We start from the raw sequence: 23,948 nt of genomic DNA on the forward strand, positions 1-23,948 counted from the left end.
ATGCTGGGGCATTTGAACGTGGATCTCCCAGTGGCATAGTGGTTTGAGTGTTGGACTGGGAATCTGGAGACCAGGGTTTGATTCTCTGCTTAGCCATGAAACCCACTGGGTAACCTTAGGTGACTCACACTCTCACAGCCTCAGGGAAAGGCAATGGCAAACCTTCTCTGAACAAATCTTGCCAAGAAAAACCCATGATAGGTTTGCCTTAGGCGTCCGTAAAATGGAAATGACTTGAAGACACACAACAACAACTCCGCTCAAAGAATAACTCTCTGGCCAGAGGGCATAGGGAACTCAAGCCATTTCCATCCTGAGGTCCCAATCTGACCTTTTGGGATTCCCCAGATGGCCACACCTCCTTCCTTTTTGCACCATCATTTGGCGATGGTTTCCCAGCTCCCGTACCATTTCCCGCATTCTCAGTGTTGAAATGCCTCTCCTAAGGCTTAGTTACTGGCAGTTACAGATTTAAACTAAACTGTACTGGTACTTTTGGTTCCATCTTTTTGCCCTGGCCTTGTCAACCAAAGCAGCGTGCCTTGTGCAACCTGTACTCTAATTGATTTTAGCCCTCAGGCTGAGAGTTCCCCTTTCTTTTCCTCACCACTAAACTACCTATTTGTATTTGACAATGTCAAAATGATATATGAACTTGACCACAGCTTTGAAACATCCATTTTTGGATCACAATACTAGCAGCCAATGGCTCCCATGTCAGTAGGGCAATGAATCCATTTGAGTTTGGGCTAGCCTTACATGACCTATCCAAGGTGTTGAACCTATGTAGAAATAGGGCTCAGCAACTGGTGAGTTCAGGATTAAAATCTGGATTTGCCACTCCAGTGACATGGAAGCTAGCACTGGACTATATCTTCCAGAATCTCCAACCGTCTCAAAGAAGAGAGGTGTAATCTCCCAAAACTAGTTTTCCCAAGTTTCCAATATGATGGTCCTTGTGCAACTCACCACAGTGTAAACTGGTAAATTCAGTTTAGCAGAACCTAAAATTATCTCCTGAAATGGAAGTACATTGAGCATTTGATATCAGCTGGGGTTTAATTCCAGGGACTCTTGTGGATACCAGAATCCATGGATGCAATAGCAATAGCATTTACATTTCTATACCACTTCATTCTGAACTAAGTGGTCTCTAAACGGTTTACAATCTGTAAGCCAATTGCCCCCAATAAACTGGGTATTCATTTTACCAACCTCCAAAAGTATGGAAGGCTGAGTCAACTTTAGAGCCCTTCAGGATCAAACTCACAACGTTGTGGCGGCAGGACCAGCATTTAAACACTGCGCCACCAGGGTTCAGACAGAGGATGCTCAAGTCACATTAAATATAATATAATATAATATATATAAAATGGCAAAATTAAGGTTTGCTTTTGGGGATTTATATATGTTTTAAAAAATATTTTCAAGCCATGGATGGTTGAATCCGTGGATAAAGAATCTGTGGATACAGAGAGCCAACTGTAGATAACTTCACACATGATCTCAGGCAACTTGGAATCTCACTTTCAAATGAATTGTATTAACTCTTCCTAACTAGGCTTGTAAATAGCAGTTCACCAGCTCCATTATGCCAAGGGAGAATGTTATAAAGGGAAAGGCTTGTATGATCTTGGCTAGTTTGTTTTTTAAAGTGTGCTAGTGACAATTCTGGACTTGATTTGTCAGCAGGTAACATTTCCTGATTTTGTTTGAATAGCTGTACTGCACTGTTTTCTAATGCATTTTGGAGTTGTTGCTGTTGCTGTTTAAGTAGACTGCCCTTCTTCTTTTGCCCCATCAACTTACATAAAACACAGTGCAGCACATACCCCTACTCAAATTATTATTGCAGGAAGATAGCTAACAATAATAATAATAATAATAAACAATAAACCCAAATCAGTTCTGTATTTACAATGGCCTTTTCTGTTTTCAAAATGGAGTCTCACACATTTCTGCTCTTCCTGTTCCAAGCAAGCCTAGGGGTTACTCTCTGTGAAGATTAATACTTCACCTGGCCAATGCCATTTGATAGTCTGCAAAGCTTCTTCCCATTACATCTCAAGATAACAGCATGCAGATAACATGATTTTTAGAAAGTTCCTCCCCATAGTTGATTATGATGTAATGCCTGAGAAAAAGATCTGGAGATCTCAAAAGCTTGCACACATGTTGATGGTGTTGTTGTTGTTGTGTTGTTGTTGCGCTAATAAATGTATGATGGACACCACATGATGTAGTGGTTTGAGTGTTGAACTAGGACTCCAAAAGGTCAGGGTTCAAATCCCCGCTCAGCCATGGAAACTCTCTCAGTGATCTTGGGCAAGTTACACTCACTCAGCTTTGGAGGGAGGCAATGGCAAACCTTCTATGAATCAATCTTGCCAAGAAAACACTATGATAGGGTTGCCATAAGTGGAGCCAGCATGATGTAGTGGTTTGAGTGTTGGGCCATATCTTTGGAAGATCAGAGTTTAAATCCATGTTCAGCCACAGAAAACTATTGGGTGATCCTGGGCAAGCCACACTCTTTCAACCTAAAAGGAAGGCAGTGGCAGAACTCCTTGGAATAAATTTTTCCAAGGTAACCCTGTGATAGTGTCCCTATAAAGTTGGAGTCAATGTAAAGGCACATAACAACAAAGGAAAGATATTACTATGAGAGCTACGTGGTGTAGTGGTTTGAGCGGAGCTCAAATTCTGGCTCAGCCATAAAAACCCATTGGGTGACCTTGGACAAGTCACTCTCTCAGCTTCAGGGGAAGGCAAAGGCAACCCCCACAAGAAACATGTCAAGGAAACCCTATGATAGGTTCACCTTAGGATTACCATAAGTCATAAATGACTTGACGTCACACAACACACACAAAGATATTACTGCAATACAGATTTTGGAAGCTGTCTTACAACCACCATAGCTGTCTCTGCTTTTAACTAAACAGCTGCTGCCTAAAGGAAAACAGTGAAGGGGACAATACGTTTTCCACAGGGTGGGAGTTCCACAGCCAGAACTATTAGGCCATTATCACACAATGAAAACTTCCAGTCTATTCCAAAGTCAACCCGGAGTCAATCATGGATATTCACGTTAATGCGAGAGAGATTGTCACAAGCAATTGCTGTCATTGTGGAGTCGCTCCGAGGCCGATCCAAAGTCAACCCTGGAATAGCTAAATTCGGTGAACTACTGAATTCACAAATCCTTCACCCAGGCTGATTCGCATTCAGTATGAAGTTGTGTTGCTGTGGAATGCATGTTTGTTTTGGTCCTGGTATTCCCCCCTGCCCAACCTAGAAAGGTACTACAATTCTCATGAAGCTTCACTGCAATCTTGCTTCTATTTTGCTTCCAGTAGTCCTTCCACTTCTAGTTCTGGCGAAGGGGAAAAGCAGACGTTTCCAATGGTATGGGCGGAGAGCTAGTGGAAAATGCATATGTGCTCATTTTAACCTGAACAGAGCAGTGTATGGTTTTTGACTCCCACCTCTCCAAGATCTGCAAATGGGGTTTTCCTTTGGGTAGTCATATTCTGAACTCCCCGGGCGCATTGCCCAGCTGATGTGATGAGGAGGGAGGTGTCTTATTTTGCCAACACGTTTGCGCTATATATATATATATATATATGGAGCAATGTATGCATGTGCATGCGTGCACACACACACATACACATATATACGTGTACATATGCATATACATATTCGTATATATACATGCATATACATACAGATATAAATATGTATATAAATGTGTATACTGTATGGGCAAAGTAATGTGTATGTGTATATATATATAAGTGTGCGTACATATATACATTGTTGTGTATATGTATATATGTATATGTATACATATATGCGCCTTGAGGAGCTTAAGTACACACATTCTATTTACAACTACATGTGCTTGGAGCATATAGTGACATACCTGCTGACACTTTTCCTGGTGGCACATCTGTGCATATAGATGGATGCACCTATATATATATATATATATATATATGGGTGCGTCCATCTATATGTGCAGATATACATGTATAAAGTGTACTAGACCAAGTGCCTGCGCCCACTCATATATATATATATATATATATATATATATGGCCACATCTATATTTCACATGGAGCCTGCATTCATGCGAAATAGGGGAGGCGGCTCCCTTCTTTATCCCAGAAGCCTTAAAGTTCACGACGCGTTCAGAGCCCCACTGGGCATACGCAAGGATCCAAATTCAAATTGGAGACTCCGCATGGTATGTGCTGTTGTGATAATTTATTTTGCACTTTGCCTTGAAAATGACCACAATTTCGGTCTTCACGTGTGATAATTAATCACATAACTTGACTTCTTTCAAATTGGCCCTGCTTGGCATTTCCCTGGATGGGGGCACATATCCCACGTATCATAACGGCCTATGGAGTTTTTATAGTTGTGACCCCTTGTTAGAGGCACTGCATATAGCTTCACCATTGTGTTGCCTCTCCTCTTTTTTTTTTTTCCTGATGTAACTGGGTGTGACTTTCCCAAAGAGCTCAGAGGATGAGATATTTTTGCATGCTATTCTGTGCTCTTTCAGGGAAATATTGTTGCCTGTTTCCTTGTAGTTTGGACCTTGAAGTTGGCGAGGAAGAGATTGCTCAAGGCAACTGAACTTGGCTGGAAAATCCCAGTGTCCCTTCCTTTCCCACCCTGCAGATATCTCTGCAACTTGCAAACAAGCCATGGCTCCAATGTGTCACACAAATGGGGGGAAGTCCCAGTTTTTCATCCACCTGTCTATTTCTTCCTGCTCTGAAAAAGACCAGTTTTTCTCCTTTTGCATTCCCTTCTTCTTCCCTCATCTCTCACCCCCTTTCTAATAACTTAGATTATTAAAAGGAGCTTGGAAAAGTTTCTTTTTGGACGACAACTTCCCGAATCCCCAAGACATCATGGTCATGCTGCCTGGGGAATTATGAGCATTGTAATTTTAAAAAGTAACATCCCCAAGCATAGCTTGGCTTATTGCTCAGATGGGGGCCTCCTATATTTTTCATAGCCACTGGTCCCAGATATTAGTTTGGAACTGTAACTATGGAAAAGTGTCTCCAGAGGGAGCTGTGCTGCCATCAAGGACTAGGATTCATCCAGCCACAAAATTAATGCAGACTGTCTCCGGCATAACTTGATTTTTCTAGCATACACTCTTGTCTCTCCTGGCCAATATTGTGTCATTCTAAACTTTGCTAAACAATTGAACAGTTGTGCATTTTGGGGGGAGGGGATTTTGGCTGATTGAGTTGGAAGAGACCACAAGGGCCATCCAGTCCAACCCCATTCTGCCATGCAGGAACTCTCAATCACAGCATCCCCGACAGATGGCCATCCAGCCTCTGCTTAAAGATTTCAAAGAAGGAGACTTCACCAAACTCCAATATTATATATTTCACTGTCGAACAGCCCTTACTGTCAGGAAGCTAATGAAAGGTAGTTGTTGATCTTATTGTAAGTCGTTCCCAACTTATGGCAACCCTAAGCAACCCTATCATGGGGTGTTGTTGGCAAGATTTGTTCAGAGGAGGTTTGCCGTTGCCTTTCCCTGAGGCCGAGAGAGTGTGACTTGACCAAGGCCACCCAATGGGTTTCATAGCCAAGGTGGAAATCGAACCCTGGTCTCCAGAGTTGCATGCTGATACTCAAACCACTGCTCCATTATGGCTCTCCCAATATAAATGACCTAGAGGAGCCTGTTTAACAAGGTGAGGCCAAGGGCAGGAGTGGCCCATGGCTTTCATGTGATGCTCCATGCATTAAAGACTTCAACTTCCTCATCTTAAAAAAGCCGTTTTCTCTTGCATCAGCATAAGCAAGATAAGAGCCAAGGGGAAATAGCTGGCTAATATGCGAAGCTTAGGGATTTGGACTGCTCTGTAATTTGAAACAAACTGGATTTCTGTTTTCTTGGACCATTGCATGGGTCAGAATACCACTTTGCCATATTTGCAGACAGTTCTCAGTGTTGTTTTTTTAAAAAAAAAGAACCAAGTGTGTGAAATATACATATTTATGGTTTAAATGTATATAGGCAATACATGTTTAAGGTTAAAATATGTATTTTTTCAGTAAGAGGTATACAAAAAGTGTATTTTGTGAAAAGCAATGTTCCAAGGAAAGTAAAGAAAAAGCATTTTAAAATCATGCCAGTGTGGCTTTTATATGGTGTGTGTGCGCGCTTTTGTATGTTTTAATGTTAATTTTATACGGTTTTAACTGGATTATTTTAATATTTTTTTTTAAAATTGTAAAGTTTTAAAAAGTGTTTTTATCTTGTGAGTCGCCTTCTGTCCCTTTTTGAGGGAAAGGTGGCATAAAAATGAAATAAATGAATCGGAAAAAAAAGCAGTTTAGAGAAATCATTTTTATTTCAAGAGCATTTAGGATGTTCAGGGATTTATGCAGACAGAAGACTTTTTGACCTGCCTTTCCTCCACCTTAACTACATATCATATTCACATGAAGAGCAAAAACAAGTCACACTCTCATCTTACTCCTTTTGAGCATCCCATTTCAAGAACCTTTTAAAGAGGCCTTTTAAGGTTACAGGAACACTAAGTGAGCAGTCAGCCATAATACTGCTCCAGATGAAGAGTTTCTGTAGCCTTTTTAGTTTGGACACTAAGAAAACAAACCCATTAAAAAACAGCAATGCTACCTTTTTCTCTTTCTCCAGTAAATCTCATGCACTGTAAAACATGACCATGTCTCCTTCCCACATGCACACATTCCTTTCCCCCTTCATTTTCCTATTTCCCTGCAATACATTTCAGCAGTGGATTTCCATCCAGGGCCATCTGCACCATAATTGATTGAGATTTCCTGCATGGCAGGGAGTTGGACTGGATGGCCCTTGCAGTCTCTTCCAACTATATGATTCTATGAATGAGGGAACACCCTGAAACAAAAGAAAAGGATGTCACAAAAAGGCAGAAAGTTGTGAATTATACAATTTGTTACAGTCGGCCTTCCATATCCACAGATTCTGCACCCACAAATTCTACCAGCCATGGTTAAAAAATATTTGCACACAAAAATTCCAGAAGCAAACCTTGATTTTGCCATTTTAGATAAGGAATGCCATTTTATTATGCTACTGTTTATAACAGGACTTGAGCATCCATGGATTTTCGTATCCACAGGGGATTCTGGAGCCACCCCCCAGTGGATGCGAAGGGCTTGTGAGAACAAGCATAGTGTAGTGGTTTGAGCTTTGGACAACAAATCTGGAGACCAGGGTTCAAGTTCCTGCTCAGTCATGGAAACTCACAGGGTGATTTTAGGCAAGTCACACACTCTCAACTTCAGAGAAAGGCAATCACACACACACCCTGAACAAATCTTGCGAAGAAAACCCAGTGATCGGGTCACCTTCAGGTCGCCATATGTTGATAAGGACTTGCAGGCATACAACAACACTGGACCAACCTATGTGTTGGCTCACCATTCAGCAATGGATTCAGTGGGTCTAATCTAGTTAGGACTAAGCAACAGGATTCCATCCCTGTTTAGTTAATTCATGAGGCAAGTCTCATATGCAAAATTGCACTGACAGAATTAAATCATGGTTACACTGAGTGTACAATAAATATTCTTATATTCATTTGATGAAAAATTTTGGGGACACATAGACCCCAGCCTATCCTGATTTGATCTATATTCAGTACTAGAATGTGTGTGTATTTGTTCTGCATTGTTGCTGTTTTTTTGTTAGTTTTTGTTTTATGGCTTTCAGGAAAAAATCCAAAGAAATGTGGACCAACCCTGTGACTGAAACTAAAATTTGCCTCTGTGGTTTGCTTTGGCTTGTCCTGGCAGCTTTATGGCCCTCTACTGGTAAGTCCACATGCCTCTGTATTTACCTTCAAGTCACCTGTCAACTTATCCATGATTTGGCTCGGTTTTCTTAAGCAAGGAATATTCAGAGGTGGCTTTGCCAGTTCCTTCCTCTGAAATATAGCCAGTAGCACCTGGTATTCATTGGTAGTGTCCCATCTGAGTACTAACCAGGGCTGATCCTGCTCAGCTTCCAAGATCAGATGGGATCTGTTGCCTTTAAGGGTATATTCCAACACTTTAACTATGACTTCCTTAAAGTTTTGTCTTGGAAGTGTAAGTCCATTGGAAAGGTGGCATTGTGTGTTGTAAAATATCAGAGCAGCCTTGCTGGATCAGACCAAAGTGGGAAGTCCAGGGCTTATGCTACACAGCGAAAGCATCCCCAATGGATGGCCATCCAGCCTCTGTTTAAAAACCTCAAAAGAAGAAGACTCCATCATCTTCCAAGGCAGTATATTTCACTGTCAAACGACTTTTACTGTCAGGAGGTTCTTCCTAATATTTAGGTGGAATCTCTTTTCCATTTTAACAGAGCTATCCATGGTACTAAAGCCTAGCCAAATAGATTCAGCATTATGGATTGTGCTTTTAAAATCTGTATAAAAACCTAGAGCAGATTCACCACCCCAATCGCCAAGGGAGCCACAGGCCACCACTGTAATGTTATTTTACTCCTTTAGCCCCAGGGTAAGAACTGCTCTTCATTTTTTTAACCGAAACATCAGTTTGTTTTCTTATTGTCTGTCCCTTGCCTGCTTTATTCTCAGGTGCTCAAGAGAATATTAACTGGGAAATTCAACGTTATGATGGCTGGTACAACAATCTTATGCATCACAGACATAACTCTGCAGGTGAGAGCTTTGAAACAGAGCTTTGGGGTCTTCTGTACTATTGCAAATGCCATCAGCAACCATTGTGTATCCAGGTACTAAAAGCACACACACACATACACACGTGTCTATTCATTGTGCAGCTAAGCAGAAAACCTTGCTCATAGAGGATAGGAGGAGGTCTAGATCAGGATAAGATCTAGATCAAGGATAGGCAAAGTGCAGCCCATCTGCCATATGTGGCCCTAGGGCAATATTTGTGGTTCACAAGACCCTCAAGTAAGAATATTGCCCCAAATGCTTTCAGGAGATATGTCTAGTATTTTCACCATATTTTGGATCCTCCAGACCACCTTAGGCCCAGGATCAGCCTTCCCAGTCACATTCTGTTTCTGAATCCAAAAATGCCCAGGGCTCCAAAAACATAGCAAAATGCCCCCATGCCCTCTAGAGGGTGTATTGAGGGGAGAGGGGCAAAGATCAGATTCTCTTTCTGTGGGATATAGGGGTGGATGCAGCCTTTCAAGGTCTCCTAATGCAACCTCTGGCAGTTCTCCACCTAGATTGTTAACCAATCTTTTACTGCTGCTGCTGCTGCTGCTGCTTCTCCTTCTTCTCCGTTGTATTTGTTGTTAAGACCTCTGATCGATGGTTTCATTTCCTTCCTAGGATCACTTCTGTCACGACTGCTCCCTGCTAACTATGCGGATGGGGTATACCAGGCCCAGCAGGAGCCACTGGTCCCCAGTGCACGAAGACTCAGTGATGTGGTGGCCCAAGGGGACTCCGAATTGCCATCTCAGGGGAACAGAACTGTGCTGGGTGTTTTCTTTGGTAAGCTGACCTGAATTAAAGAAAGTGCATCCCTCTATAGTTGTCTAATCTGGCTGTATTTCAGTGAGAGTCAGAACTTGGGAAATTTGCTTCTTTGGTCTGCTAATCTCAGAATCCCTCAACAAGCATGGCACCCAAGACAGTGACCCATTAGATTAATTCTATTGGCCTGCTGTGACCACTTGCCATTGAGCTGATCTCTCCCCACAATTTTCTTCTGTGTTGCAACTCTTTCACCTTGTCCTATTATGCAACTTATTATGATGGACGTTGGCAACTGCTCGAGTTTGTCTTTCTCAGATATGGTAGTTGGCAACTTCATGAACTTATTCTCCTTTTATGTCCCCATTGCTTTGTCCCTTTGGGACACTAAGCCAATCCCTCCCAAGCTGGTGCTTTTCAGGCGTACTCTCATGTTAGACTGCAATTCTCATCAAAATCTGTATTATATATTATGTTAGACTGCAATGCTCATCATCCCACACTGGCCAGAGTTGATGCATTTTGTGGGCCAAATGTTCTGCAGGATACCAGTCTGGAGAAAAGCAGATGAAGGGTATTCTTATAAAATGTAAACTGGTTGGGTTCTTTCCACAGAAGGATTAGGGTTCCCAGATGTCAAGGTGTGACCCTGAATCTCAGGGTTTCGCTCTTGTTCCCTGGGCATCAGTACATGGGGAGAGATATCAGGGTGAGAGTGCTGCTTGGAGAAGAATATATGTGTGGCACTGCTCCAGGATTTACATGGGTTATTGAATGTGATATGATAGGAATGTTGCTTTGTAGCTCTTCCTTTCCTGTTAACTGTACAGTTTTTCTGCCCATCTTCACCTCCCTGCCTAAATGACTGAAGCCACAGTAATTTTTTGTTCTTAATCCAAGGCACACATGGGTCACACCATCATCCAAAGGGTAGTATTAATGGCTTTGTTCTCCAGCTCTGCCTAGGAACTTGACTCACGGCTCTTTCAATTCTATATTTAACTTCTCTCTCTCTCTCCCTCTCTCCCTCTCTCCCTCTCTCCCTCTCTCTCTCTCTCTCTCTCTCTCACACACACACACACCCCTTTCCCCACATTTACAATGACTGGCCAATTGTCTTCTCCTTCCCTCTTCTTTGTCTCCTGCCCCCACTACCACCCAACTTCTACCTACACACACAAAAAGAAAACAGATAACACAATAATTCAGGGCAAAAGTGAGCATAGATTTGCTTAAATATACACAAGTTAATTCATAGGTGTAGATGCACCTTTGAAATACTCAATATCATTGAGATTGGGATGGCCAAAGTGCAACCTTATATCTCCAGCCTCTGCAGGCTCTCCAATCTGAAGGAGAGAATAGCTCTTCAACCAGAGGACACCTCCAAGAGGAGAACTTCCTCTGAAACTTTTCAAACAGAGCAGCATTCTCCCTAAAGCTTGGCAGATGGTCAGTCTTTACAGGCCAAAACCATGGCCAAAGAGAGTCAAACATGATTTTCAAAGTGGGTATATTGTTTAAATAACTAATATAAGTTTCATAAAAGGGCACAACTCTTTGATCAGGAGCCAACCATAAATGAAGCTAAAAAAATTGTACATAGGTAATTGTTGATGAACTGATACCGCAAAGATACTGCAAGAGCTTAAAAACGTGAGGCATTCCTATTGCAGACCATACCTGTTATCAATTCTTCTAAACTATATTGGCATCCACAGTATTTTTAACAATGTACTAATTTTGAAAAAAACAAAGAACCAAATCCGCATAGGAAGTTTTTTTTTTCACTTTTTGAAAAAGGATTCGGGTCTTTTCGTTTTCATAATTTGTGCACATTTATGTATTAATTGGCCATGGTTAGTAAAATGCCTCCTCAAGAATGATGTTTCTTTCTTGTTCTTGTTTTGTTTCCTTTGCCTTCTCCCCTTGCTTTTTTAGTCTTTATCCCACACAGCCTCCCCAGTGGCTGCATGTAAATGAATTTGGATCAACAAAGTGGCTTTACAGTACTTTAGAGAATATTGGTGTCTTTTTTCACTCAGGAAATTGGAGGAGAGGGTTAACTCCCAAGCAATTATTAGCCCCTTGGATTGCAGGTTTCATGCTGCCGCTCAGCAATGGTGGAGTTTGCTCCTCCCTGTGGGTTTCTACTCTAGACCTCAAAATCATTAGATCACTTAAGACCATTTCTCCATGCATTCATCATGTTCACTGGTATAATTTAGACATCTCTGGCAGCTGGTACTTCTTTCTACTGAATCCTGAGTCATTCGCTTAACCCTTAATCCCATAGAATATGTTCAAACAGGCTGCGGATCACTGAAAGGCCATTAACTCTTTTCTGATCTGGGAGTGGAAAAGAAGGGACTGGGCTGAGCGAGTTATTTCCTATATAATTGCCTCTGATTCACAAATCTTTCCACTTGGGAAGAAGATCCTTGAGCTTTAAAAGCAGGACTTAAAGGCACAAGCAGATTATCCAACATCACTGAAATAGAACTGTTGCCACAACATATCCTAGTCAACTGTTTCCTCAGGGGGCCCGCTGCCATAGATCAACTTGTGCCTGGGTTGGGTTTGGTAAGTAATGACAGAGGTAACTAGGCTCAAGTCTATTTCTGGTCTGTGTTGTGTAGACATGTCAGTCCTAGCATCCCATTTCTGCATTAATATGGAGATTTAAAGCCATGTGACACAATACAGTTTCAGCAGCTTAGATCTTACATCACGGAGACAGAAAGTAACTTTTACATTCACAAACTATGCGGGAGTTGCATAATGCAGTCTCATTAGTGAGCTGGGACATTGCACTAATAAATGTACAGCCACATCTTCATGTATATCTACATGCGCAATGTCATTGCGTGATCGTGCATGATGCAATACGCATTCATGCTCAGTACGGCACATGTGCCCGGCTGCATCCACAACTTTGAACTGAATATGTCAGGTCAAAGGAGTGGCCTTTCTCAATGACTGCTCCCCAGACGTTGGAACTTCTTCATTATGGAGGACAGGCTGTCTATCATTGCTCTCCTTCTGCCACCATGTTTTTTTAAAAAATGCCACCAGACTTTTAGAAAATGACTGGGATGGGCTTTTAATGTTGTGTGCAGCTGCTTTTAAGGTTTGTATATAGTTTTTTTTAATGAATTTTAATGTTTTTAACTTTATACATTTTTGTTTTGTTTTTAAATAACTTTTATATGTATACGTTTAGCGAAGTTTTTGTATGGTTTTTAATCTGTGTTGTTTTAAAATATTCTTTAAAGACTGAAGCATCACCAGAATTATCATCCGGAATGGCAATGACCATAGGCTATTCATTGCAGAATGTGGCTTCAGAGTTGAGGCCATTGAACCAAACCATGTAGATGTTGTAACTCTTTAGATGCTATGTGTAACTCACTCCCTTCTGCATTGCTGTTTTTCTGGCAGGTTTCCATGTTCTGTCGGAGATCTCAGAAGCCATCAAGCCTGGCTGCCCTGCTGAATTCCTAAACTTGCCTATCCCTCAAGGCGATCCCATATTTGACCCGACAGGCTCAGGCGATGTTGTGCTACCCTTCCAGCGCATGCAGTGGGCTCCAGGAACAGGACAAAGCCCCAATAATCCCCGGGAGCAGGTAAAAGCCACAGTGCGGATGGGATTCTTTTCCCTTCTCATATAATTGCATGCTGTGTTTGCAGAAGAGATGGGTCAATATAGGGTATGCATCAGTAGATTCATGCAGCTCAAACTCTCTTGGGAGAATAGGCCTACAAGTATGAGGAAATACTCCAAAAAGCTCAGTTTTCTGCTTAGGATATTTTCAAGAATACAAATTTTGCTCTTGAAAGGGGGAGGCTGTATTAAATTAAGGAAAGAAAATGTTCACATTCGGGGAGGAATGGTCACTGACTAATCTAAAGTCACTTTCAGAAGGAGGTTGGAAGCTTATATTTCCAGTTTCGATTAACCACAATTTAGTTTAAACACCTGAATCTTAAACTTCAGTTAGTTAACCACAGCATATTGGAACAAGCGAATTTAATTAACCACAATTGGATGCTGGGCTATTTCAAACAAGCCATAATATTTATGATTTATTATTTATTTAAGATATTTCTATATTGCTTCATGGCCCACAAGGGTTTCTTGTGGCAATGAAAAATAAAAGCAATTAAAACAGTACAAATATTTAAAAAATTTAAAAAACCATTAATAACCTGTTTCATTTTTTAAAAAAACAGCCTAAAAACAATCCTAAAATACAATTCGAAATCAGAACAATTTCAAACATTAAAGGCTATGCAGAACATCAGTGTTTTTTAGCTGCCTGCAAAAAAGATAGAGCCAGCCTAACATCCTCTGGTAGGGAGTTAAGACCGTTGCTTCGAAAGTCCCTTTTTTGGATTACAACTCTCCTGCTTCCCCATTTTCCAGGAGAAGTTAATTTGGGACTAAAAGTTGCTATTTGAAAAGTTACTTTTAGAAAAGTTGCTTGGGAAGTTATTTTTTGAAAACATTTTGGAACAACACTTTTGAGGAAAGCTGCTTATGAAGGCTATAGCTCTTTTACATGTTACTTTTTGTGTTCATCTCATTATAGAACATAAAACGGGAACCCAGAATTTCCGTATTGCAGATTCAAATATCCTAGCTATTCACCACCCTTTGAAAAGTTAGTACCTCCCCAAGCACCAACAGTGGAACTGATCTGATCCTAACTGTTCAGAGACTGACAAAGAACCAACTTAACAGCTTTCTTTCTTTCTTTCTTTCTTTCTTTCTTTCTTTCTTCTCCTTCCTTCCCTCAATAGATCAACGGTGTCACAGGTTGGTTGGATGGCAGTGCCATCTATGGCCCATCCCATTCTTGGAGTGATTCTCTGAGGAGCTTCTCAAGAGGAATGCTGCTTTCTGGAGCACATCCAAGTTTCCCAAAGCAGACCGAGGCAAACAGCTTAATGTGGAAGGCTTTGGATTCATCCACAGGACAGAGTGGGACTCAAGGGATATTTGGTAAGGATGGCTCAGGATTCAACTTCTCTTTCACCTTGTACTGAGAGCCTGTGAAGAAGCAGACAAAGCAGGAGAATGATAGATGCCCAGGAAGATGCTGGAAAATTACTCCACTGCTCATTATAGTAGGGATGAGTACCATAATTTTGTTAAGTTGGGAAGCTACCGTATATAGTCAACTATACGTTGACTTCATATATAAGTCAAGGGCAAGTTTTGGGGCCAAAATTATGGATTTTGATATGAGCCATGGAAAAGTTAAGTGTAAAACTTAGGCGCATGTAATGGAGGATGTAATGGACAAAGTAAAGGAAAACAATGCCAAAGAGCTTACAAAAACCCAGCAGGCATAACTTTTTGTGCTCATACGAAAGGCTGGATGGCTGAGAGAGTAGAAGGGGGTCAGTGCTTCCAGGGCAGATTAAACTCTTGCCTTTCACCTTCCTTATCCAAAAAGGAAAACTTATCACAGATAATTGCGTAACTTGCAACTGTTTACTTCTAAACTCTGTTCCCTGGGAACATCTTTTTTTAAGAGCTGTAATCTGTTTTCTTGACAAAATAATGCTTTGTTAAACAATTAAAAAAAAGAAATTCTGAGTGTCCTTAAGGCTTTTGAAGGTTGTCTTCCTCATGAGGAGAGCAATGGAAACTGCATCTGGCAAGGGAGAGAACTAGGGTTTCCAGACTGAAAACTGAAGAAGACTCCTATTCTTTCAATGGTTGTGTAGAAGAGGGAAATTCAGCAGGTGCTGCTTGTCACACAACCAGATAACAAACAACACTTGCTGAAATTTCTTCATCTACACAACCATTAAAGTTACGGAAGCTATCTGCAGGTATGTCTCTAGCAGTCCTAGGGAGAACTGTGCTCCCTTCAAATATGTTGGATGGCACCAGGCCAGTCCTACCATTGGATAGATAAGGCAACCACATCAAACAGAAAATCCAAAGAGGCTTGATAATAGCAGAACCAGTGCTTTTCTTCCTTGGCTTCTTAGCCATCCTCTTCTCTGGGAGGACAAAGCAATATGTGCCACACATGCTCTCTGCTCCCACTAAAATCCTGCTGCAAAATCCTGCAAAGATCCCATGGCCAGTGTTGAAGTTAAATTTAGCTGCCTGTCCATTTGGTTTCTATTTATGGAATGGGCAGGTGGAGCCTACCTTAATTCACTACCTACCTTTTATTGACTGGTAAGTGCAAACTGGGGTCAAATGGAAAGTATAACAACTACAGGAATCTTTTCATTTTCCCTCAGGAGCCAAACAGTGCAGTTTTAGGAAGGCAGAACCTTTGACCTTCTGCTGGTTTTGGTAAACTGAAAAAGCGTTATAAAGTTTAATGTGCAGTTTTTGGATTTTATATGGACGTGACATGCCACCATATTCACTTCTAGTGCTTCTGGTAAATCCAAGTGTTTTATTGCTTTATATATGTTTATGATGCCTCATCTGTTTTATTTGTTGACCAGAAGACACTATTTAGCCCCGGCCATTCTCCTTATGGCATTCATTCAGTACCAATTCAAAGATGCAAAACAAACAAACAAACTCCTAAACAAAGAGCTGCCATGTGGTACTGTCTTATTCTTGGGAAAATGCACTCTTGCTTTGCTGATGAAGAGCTACAAAACAACACTGTATTTGCTTATCAAAGTAGATAGACTTTACCTGGGCTCACTAACTTTCTATAGACCATGTTTTTTGACATGAAGGGTCTTCCCCATCTGAGTTCTGGAGCAGTAGAATCTCACTGTGCTATAGTGGTTTACATGTTGGACTATGACTTTGGAGACCAGGGTTCGATTTCCACGTGGCCATGAAACCCAATGGCAAACTGCCTCGGAACAAAACGTGCCAAGAAAACCCCATGATAGGCCCACCTTAGGGTCGCCATAAGTCAGAAACAACTTAAAGGCATGCAGAACACACTGTATTGTCCAAGTAAATGTAATACAACACTGGGTAGCCCTCTAAGATCCCAATCCTACCACAGAAGTTTAGTGCTATTATTCCACTTTCATAGCACTATTATTGCAGAGCAGGGTTCTGTCCTGTGGAATCCTGGCTTTTGCAATTTGGTGAGGCATTGGAGGGCACTGGCTGGGAATGGTAAATGCCCTTTTCTAAACTATCAGTCCCAGGATTCCATAGGACAGAACCATGCATCAATTAAAGTGGAATAATAGGACTATGATTCTGTTATATGAATGGGCCCTAAGTCATGTACCTTCCAAAGTGGTGCAAAGAGATCATTTTCATCTCCTCTTGAGTATCTGGATGCAAGGATGCATTTCAGTTTTTTTACCTCTCACACCTTGGCTTCTGTTCCTCAAACCACCCCAGACTTTGGAAATGCTAAAGGAAATGAAAACCCATTCCTGCAAGCAATAGGCATTGTTTGGTTCCGCTACCACAACTACTGGGCAGGAAAACTTGCCACTCAGAACCCCAGCTGGTCAGATGAAGATCTGTTCCAACACGCACGCAAGCGGGTAATTGCCACTTACCAGGTGAGTAAGGCACATGAGAAAGAGAAAAGCCTTTCCAAAAATTAAAATTGTTCTCAAATGATTAACCTCTCTCTGAGCTGTATTTGTGTCCTCCAGATATCTTTAAATATTGAACTACAGTTTAGCACCTGTGTACTGTGTGCAGAAAATATAGAGTTGCCAGGTTTTCAGAACAGTGAGAAGAGATAGACAAAATTCATGACAGGCTGGAGTAAAAAAGTAGCTATGAATGTGTTCATGGTTTACCTAAATACCAAATGAAAATATTGACTTTGGCTAACTTAGCCATGTATTTCTCAGAAAGTAAATATCCTGTCCAGATTAATAAATTATATGGCACACACATGCCTGCCTTTAGAAAGACCACATCCTAAAATATGAGATTTTGGAGGGCATTTTATTCAGTCTATATCGAAAGAAAAGATTTTCAGCCTTCAAATAAGAGACATCCCTTATAATAATGAACACCCAGCAATGCTAAGAAGTTTCGGTCTTGTGTGTATTTTGAAACAGGTAATAGCTGGTGGGAGAAAGAAACCCTTTTTGAAACCCTGGAGGGCTGTCGAAGAAAACTTAAGTGTTAAGAGTGCAGAAGGTCAAATTTTCAATCCTAGGCATTAAGGATTAGGTAGCATGACAAGAAAAACCTCTGAGATAAGACTTCAAAAATATTCTCTCAGTCAGAGCAGCAAGTTAGGTCAGATGGGCAAATAGTTTGTCTTTTGTCTTTCTATGTACATTTCTTTTCATTTTTTTAAAAGAGAGATCTATAGTTTTGTGTAAAAGGACGTGATTTGCATACAGAAAATCAATGCCACCTCCAGGCTTTGGGGGAAGGAGTTTAGGGGGGAACAACCTCAATAGATCTCCCTCTGAATTCACTCAGTTTCCAGTCTCCAATCAGCATAACTGATGAACATGTTGGATGAGGATGATGAAAGTTGTGGTCCAGTGCTTCTGCAGGCATCTGACTGAGGGATACTAGGCTTGACAGCTCCGCATGTGCATGTGTGTCACAACCACCTTCTTTTTTTCTAGAACATTGTGCTGTATGAATGGCTGCCAACATTTCTGAGGAAGGAAAAGATCACACGTTACGACGGTGAGGAGCAGGAGTTGTGTGGTAGAACCAGGGTGCTATGGGAAGGGCAGCTGTGGTGCACCACTGGCTGCCAGAAGAAATGTGTAATGTTCAATGGGAAGGGAAAGGATGATACGCTGATGTATGTGCGAACAATATAGCACAGGGCACACTTATTTCGTGATTGATTGATTGCAGGGAAAAAGCTGTTACCCAATATAAGTACATTGTCTCAATTCAGACATTTCCAAAAGACCAAATTTTGCAAGCATTACTTTTTGGATTGCAAATCCAAAAAAAAAAAGGATGGTGGGTTCTGAGAACTGTAGTTTAAAACAGATTTTATTTCACAGTTTTAATGAAACTCATGAATGGCTCATGACACTCATTTCCCCTAAATACTGATTGGTTGTCCCCATGCCCGTTCTCTGTGCATAGAAGTGCATAATAAGTTGGCCCTCCATATCCATGGATTCTTTATCCATGGGTTTAACCATCCACGGCTTGAAAATGTTGGAAAAACATACACAACTTCCAAAAGGCAACCCTTGATTTTAGTGTTTTAAATTAGGGACACTATTTCACTGTGGCATTGTATTTAATGGGACGTGAGCATCCACAGACTTTGGTATCTATGGGGAATACTAGTGGATACTAAGGGCCCACTGTATGTGGAGAAAAGTCCCTTTCCTCCAAATGCTTGCATTGCATGCACAGATAATAGAAGCAGGAGACTCCATAGCCATCCATGCCCTGCTTATGTCTATATCAGCCTGCCTATGACTAAGATCATCAAAATAACCTTAGGCTCGGTATGTATCAGCAAGGAGGAGAGACTTCTCTATTGGAATACCCTCTTTTTCTGGAGGTTCTCCGGGTCCTAGTATTGCAATAGTTTTAGCACCAGATAAAAAACTTTGGATTAGTTAAAAACTACCTCTGCATGTTTGTGTTGCTTTTCTTTTTCTTGACAACCTCTTTGGAATTTTAAAAAGAATTTTATTGCTTCATTTAAATGTAGTTTAGAGATATTATATGACATTAAAAAACAGTTTGCATCCTGTCTGCCTTCCATTGCTCAAGGCAAGATGTCATTCATGAAGTTCCTGTGAAATCTTCCATCCGACTTTGACCTGCACCAAACTTGCTCATTTTCAGCAAAGCTGGTGATATCATGGGCTTTCACACCATGGCATGGTGGATAGTTTAAGATCTGAAAGAGGCCCTTTGGTAGTTTATTGAAATTTGGGGTTGACTGATCTCAACATCAGCCATTTTGGCATCCCTTGCTCTCTGTGTTGTAGATTACAAGCAGCATGTGGATTCCAGGATCTCTCCCGATTTCCTGGTGGCTTCAACCATCTTCTTGGGTACCATGGTCCCTTCGGGGATCTACATGAGGTAAGGAGGGAATGTGTTTTATTTCCAGTCATCTTCAGCATTTAATAGTATACCAACTGGACAATTGCTTGGGAGAGTTTTCACCAGCAGGCATTTTACTTAAGCAGGCATTTGGTTTGTAATATGTTGTAACAAGCAGAGCTTTTAATGGGGGGGGTGCTGTTTCTGTTTTTAATCAAGTTTTGTGTGTCTTTTGAAAACTATTTTTAACTTGTGTTTTGAAAACTGCTTTTAAAACACAAGTTTAATTTAATTGTGTTTTAACTTTTGTATTACTATATATACTCGACTGTAAGTATAAGTCGAGGGCAGGTTTTGGTGCCAAAACTAAGGATTTTTATATGGCCCATGAAATGTCAAGGGTAAAATTTAGGGGCATGTAATAAAGGGTGTAAAGGATGAAGCAATGGAAAATGATGCCGAAGAACTTACAAAATTCCAGGAGACATAACTGTTTGTGCTCATCCCAAAACCTGGCTGGATGAGAAAATCGAAGGGGCTGTGATTCCTGAACAGATTACACTTTTGACTTTCACCAGGGGATGGTTCCTTTTTAAATAAGAGTTTAAGTGACCCATGGATAAGTCGACTTAGGTTTTTTGGGTCTATCTTTTTACAAAAATTCCTAGACTTATACATGAGTATATACAGTAAGAGCTTTTTGGTTGTACTGTGTTACTTAAAAGGTTGTACGCTACCTTGGATCTCATTGTTGGGAGAAAGGTAGGATATAAATGAATAAATAGCTCAAAAGTAATTTCTCCAAACCCTGCTTTATACCAGAGATGTTGAACTCAGTGGCATCACTATGGAGGTGCGCGGGATGCAGACCGCACCAGGTGACACCCTAAGGAGGGTGACACCACTGCTCCTCAAACACCTACTTTTTGGCAGACATGGGTTGTGGTATTCATCTGCTTCCTTTAAAATGCATTAAGAGATGGTGGGAGTGGAGTGAAGCTCAGAGGGAAGAGAAAGGAGAGGCCACGGAATTTTTTTAAAATTTGAATTTCAGATTTCAAAATTTTTAATTTTTTAATTTAAAAAAATGTTGAAAAAATTATTCTTATTAAAACTTCTTTAAAAACATCACATTTTAACCAAATCTTCACTATACATATGTAAACAACATTTAGGTTGTGCACATGATATTGTAATTTGAAGGTATCATTTTGATTTTGCTAGTTGTTTATGTCACATCTCTTAGCATTACACTCAGTGGTATATGGGAATGATGACTGATGACTAGCATTAGTGCAAAAAAGGATTCAGTATGGCGTGAAACAGGAAGAGGTCAATGGGGGTTGTGACACCTTGAGTGAACGCATTGCGTGACTCCTACCCTAGGAATGCCACTGGTTAGACTTTCTACTCATCCTGAGTAAGCATTCTTGAAAACTCGTTTTTCTTTTCTTTTTCCCTTTAGGGACACCAAGTGTACTCTCCGAGATGTGACTAACACCGGGGGAAATCATTCTACCGCACTCCGCCTGTGCAACAATTACTGGACCCGAGGGGTAGGGGCTTTGTTTCTTCTGGGCTATCTAAGAACAATTAAGCACACATTTCTAGCAAAAGGCACATATTCCAATACTGGAAGAATCCGAAATAAAAGTTGTTCCCACTGTGTGTGTAGGAAGGAACAGAAAACTCAGTGGCAGAGCACATACTTTGAACGCTGAAGTACCCAGATCCAATCCCTGGTATTTCCATGTAGGACAAAGAAAAGCCTTTGTCTGAAACACTGGAGAACCACTGCAAGTCAGTGTACAAACCAGTCTTCCAGAGCGTAATTCCCTTGCTGTACTGCCTAGGGGTGAGAATACTACCATCTCATGCCCTCCAACATTTCACAGATGAAAATGGGGATGTGTGTAGCAAAGGAACACCAGAATGTGGTCCAGATGGGGAAAGTTGCTATTGAGGAGGAACATGCAAGCTAGGATACAGTGCAGCAGTTTGCTTTTGCTGAACCTACTGGGAAGGCTTCCCCTTTCTTATCTCCTCTCTACTTCTCCTGCCAAGTTGAATACATACTACTTTTTCACTACAAACTCATATTTCAGCAATTGAAATAAACTGAGGACAAAGGGGAAATGTTGGAGGATGAGTAAGAAATTGGGACATTTAAAAAGCAGATGGAAATTGGTACAGCAGAGGATTAATTAGGAGGGTCTCTGTCAAATCTGAACAGTTGTAGGGCATGATGCTGACTAGGAGTGGCTTTCCAGGGTTTCAGGTATGGTTCTTTCCAGTGCTTGAAAAAGTTCCTTTTTGGACTACATTGGGTGAGTGGGGGGGGCAAGTTGTTTCTGTGTCCTCCCAAGAAGACCTAACACTAAAAAAAATCCCCCCATGATACCTGCAGCATCTTCTAAGAATGTTTCATCAAGTTTTGCCCCACTTTTCAGCCATTTTTTTTCAATAGGAAGCAAACCAGTTAAAAGGCAGTATTCCCTTCTAAGACCCAGAGGATCCAAAACAGAGCAAAAACAGAGCTTCCCCAGATGGCCTCTTTCCCCATGAAACCAATGTTGGATGATTTCCTAGCTTTTGTTCTCCCTTCCCTCCTTTCTAAAAGTTGAAATTAATCTCCTAAGGTTTAGTTACTAACTGAAAGAACTATAGGCTAGAATACCCCGATATTTTTGGTCTCATTGTTTTGCCTTGGTTCTCCCCACTGCTGGAATACAGCCCCTGGGCACCTTTTTGGAACTGAATATCACCCTTGGCCTGAAAGAGGACCCATATCTTGTTTACACTGAGTCTTGGGGTCTTTTCTCTCCTGGTCAGAATCCCAATCTCCAGACATCTAAGGATGTGGATGATCTACTGCTGGGGATGAGCTCTCAACTCGCTGAGAGGGAAGACAACATTGTGGTTGAAGATCTCCGAGGTAGAGCTTTCATTCTTTTTCCTTTAAACAGCAATAAATCATATTAATATCTATTCCTTGTTTGATGGTTGAAAGGAACAGTTCTGTCTTTACTGCAAACCTGAGAAAGGGTCATTAAGAAATGATCACACCGGCAAAAAAGACGGGAGAATAGTGGTATGCTCCCATCAATGTCACACGATAATGAGATAATGATCACACATTGTGATTATCCTGAGATTATCCCATGAATGAAGAGGAATTTTAGGGGTGATTTTTTTTACAGGGATTTTCCATGAATAAAAAGCGGTGCTAGAATTCCTCTTTATTCATGGGATAATCGCGATGTTGCGCCACATCGTGTGATAATCATTGCATTATCGCACAATATTGACCAGAGTTTACCACTATGCTCTCATCTTTTTTTGCTGGTGTGATAATCTCCTTAAAGAACAAGAATTGGTTTGCCCAGGGGTTGTTATGGAGGAATGACTGTTGTTTGGAACTAGTAGACTTTTGAAATGACTTGTCCTGTTACCCACATTCATATTTCCACCCAACTGCCCACACTCATATGCATCTTCCTAGGTCTTACAATCAGCATTAGAGGTCCTATGTGGTTGGCTGCCATTAAGATTAAAAAGGCTGGCAAGAAATAAGGACACGGCCTTCTCCATAATGCTCCCTAAATCCCATACCACAGAAGCTCTCCTGAGCAGCTGGGCCTATGTCTTGCTTCCAAGACCCCACTAAATTCATATGGGTCACACTGAGCTTCCTGTTGATAAGGCATTAGGTATGAGGAAGCCACAGATGCTTGCCATGTTGCAATGCTACAAGCAGTTTGACATATTACCCACAAGATTTTACTCCAAGGAATGACTTCTACAAGTGAGACACTGAGGTGGGCAAGAATGAGAGAAGCAGTACCACTTGCTTCATGTGGCAGACCATGTTGCACCATCCATGGTTGCAGATGTTGGAAATTAGCATCATTGCCTTTAGTCTGCTGAATGTGGTTAATCTGGTCCCTTAATGAAGTTTGCTAGACAGGTTGTCTTTTAAGTTAGGAGATGCAAGTATGAAAGGGTGATCTGCAAAGGCCAAGACTCCTAATCTCCTTGGGAATTCTCCTCTTTTGGTATGCCTTTGACAACCTGTATTTGCTTTTGTTCTCCTTTCTAGATTACTGGTATGGAACGGTGAAGTACTCCCGCATGGACTTCGTGGCCAGCTGGATTCAGCGTGGACGGGACCTTGGATTATCCACCTATAATAAAGCCAGAGAGTTCTTCAAACTCCCCACTGCTAAGAAGTGGCAGGAGATCCCTCAGGAGAACCAAACGGTACTTCATATGCACCAACTGTCATAATTTGGCAGGGACAATCTCAATTAATCCTTTGTTGTACTATTTTTTCCTCTGCTTTTAAAATATCCCACTTTCTCTCTCTTCCTCCCCCTTTCCCCCTTCATCCTTGTCTTACCATATATATTTGACTATAAATTGACCTCATGTATAAGTCGAGGGCAGGTTTGAAGGCAAAAATTAT

The 23,948-nt window shown here is 41.1% G+C and overlaps 1 protein-coding gene across 3 annotated transcripts in view; it reads left to right on the plus strand.

Annotated features, from left to right (window-relative positions):
* Positions 1-23,948, plus strand: part of LOC149307259 (dual oxidase 2-like) — a 69,188-nt gene that overhangs the window by 8,890 nt on the left and 36,350 nt on the right. For all 3 annotated transcript variants that reach the window (XM_089538756.1, XM_089538757.1, XM_089538759.1), the window contains exons 2-12: positions 7,767-7,867; positions 8,638-8,721; positions 9,370-9,534; positions 12,958-13,145; positions 14,323-14,524; positions 16,874-17,040; positions 18,079-18,142; positions 19,426-19,522; positions 20,949-21,039; positions 22,316-22,418; positions 23,583-23,743. In XM_089538756.1, coding sequence (XP_089394882.1) covers positions 7,783-7,867; positions 8,638-8,721; positions 9,370-9,534; positions 12,958-13,145; positions 14,323-14,524; positions 16,874-17,040; positions 18,079-18,142; positions 19,426-19,522; positions 20,949-21,039; positions 22,316-22,418; positions 23,583-23,743 — 1,407 coding nt within the window. In that variant the 5' untranslated portion in view covers positions 7,767-7,782. The remainder of the gene's footprint in view (positions 1-7,766; positions 7,868-8,637; positions 8,722-9,369; positions 9,535-12,957; positions 13,146-14,322; positions 14,525-16,873; positions 17,041-18,078; positions 18,143-19,425; positions 19,523-20,948; positions 21,040-22,315; positions 22,419-23,582; positions 23,744-23,948) is intronic.

The sequence above is a fragment of the Sceloporus occidentalis genome, unplaced genomic scaffold, assembly GCF_023333645.1.
Source record: "Sceloporus occidentalis isolate IW3139 unplaced genomic scaffold, rSceOcc1.0.p SCAF_9, whole genome shotgun sequence".
NCBI lineage: Eukaryota > Metazoa > Chordata > Lepidosauria > Squamata > Phrynosomatidae > Sceloporus > Sceloporus occidentalis.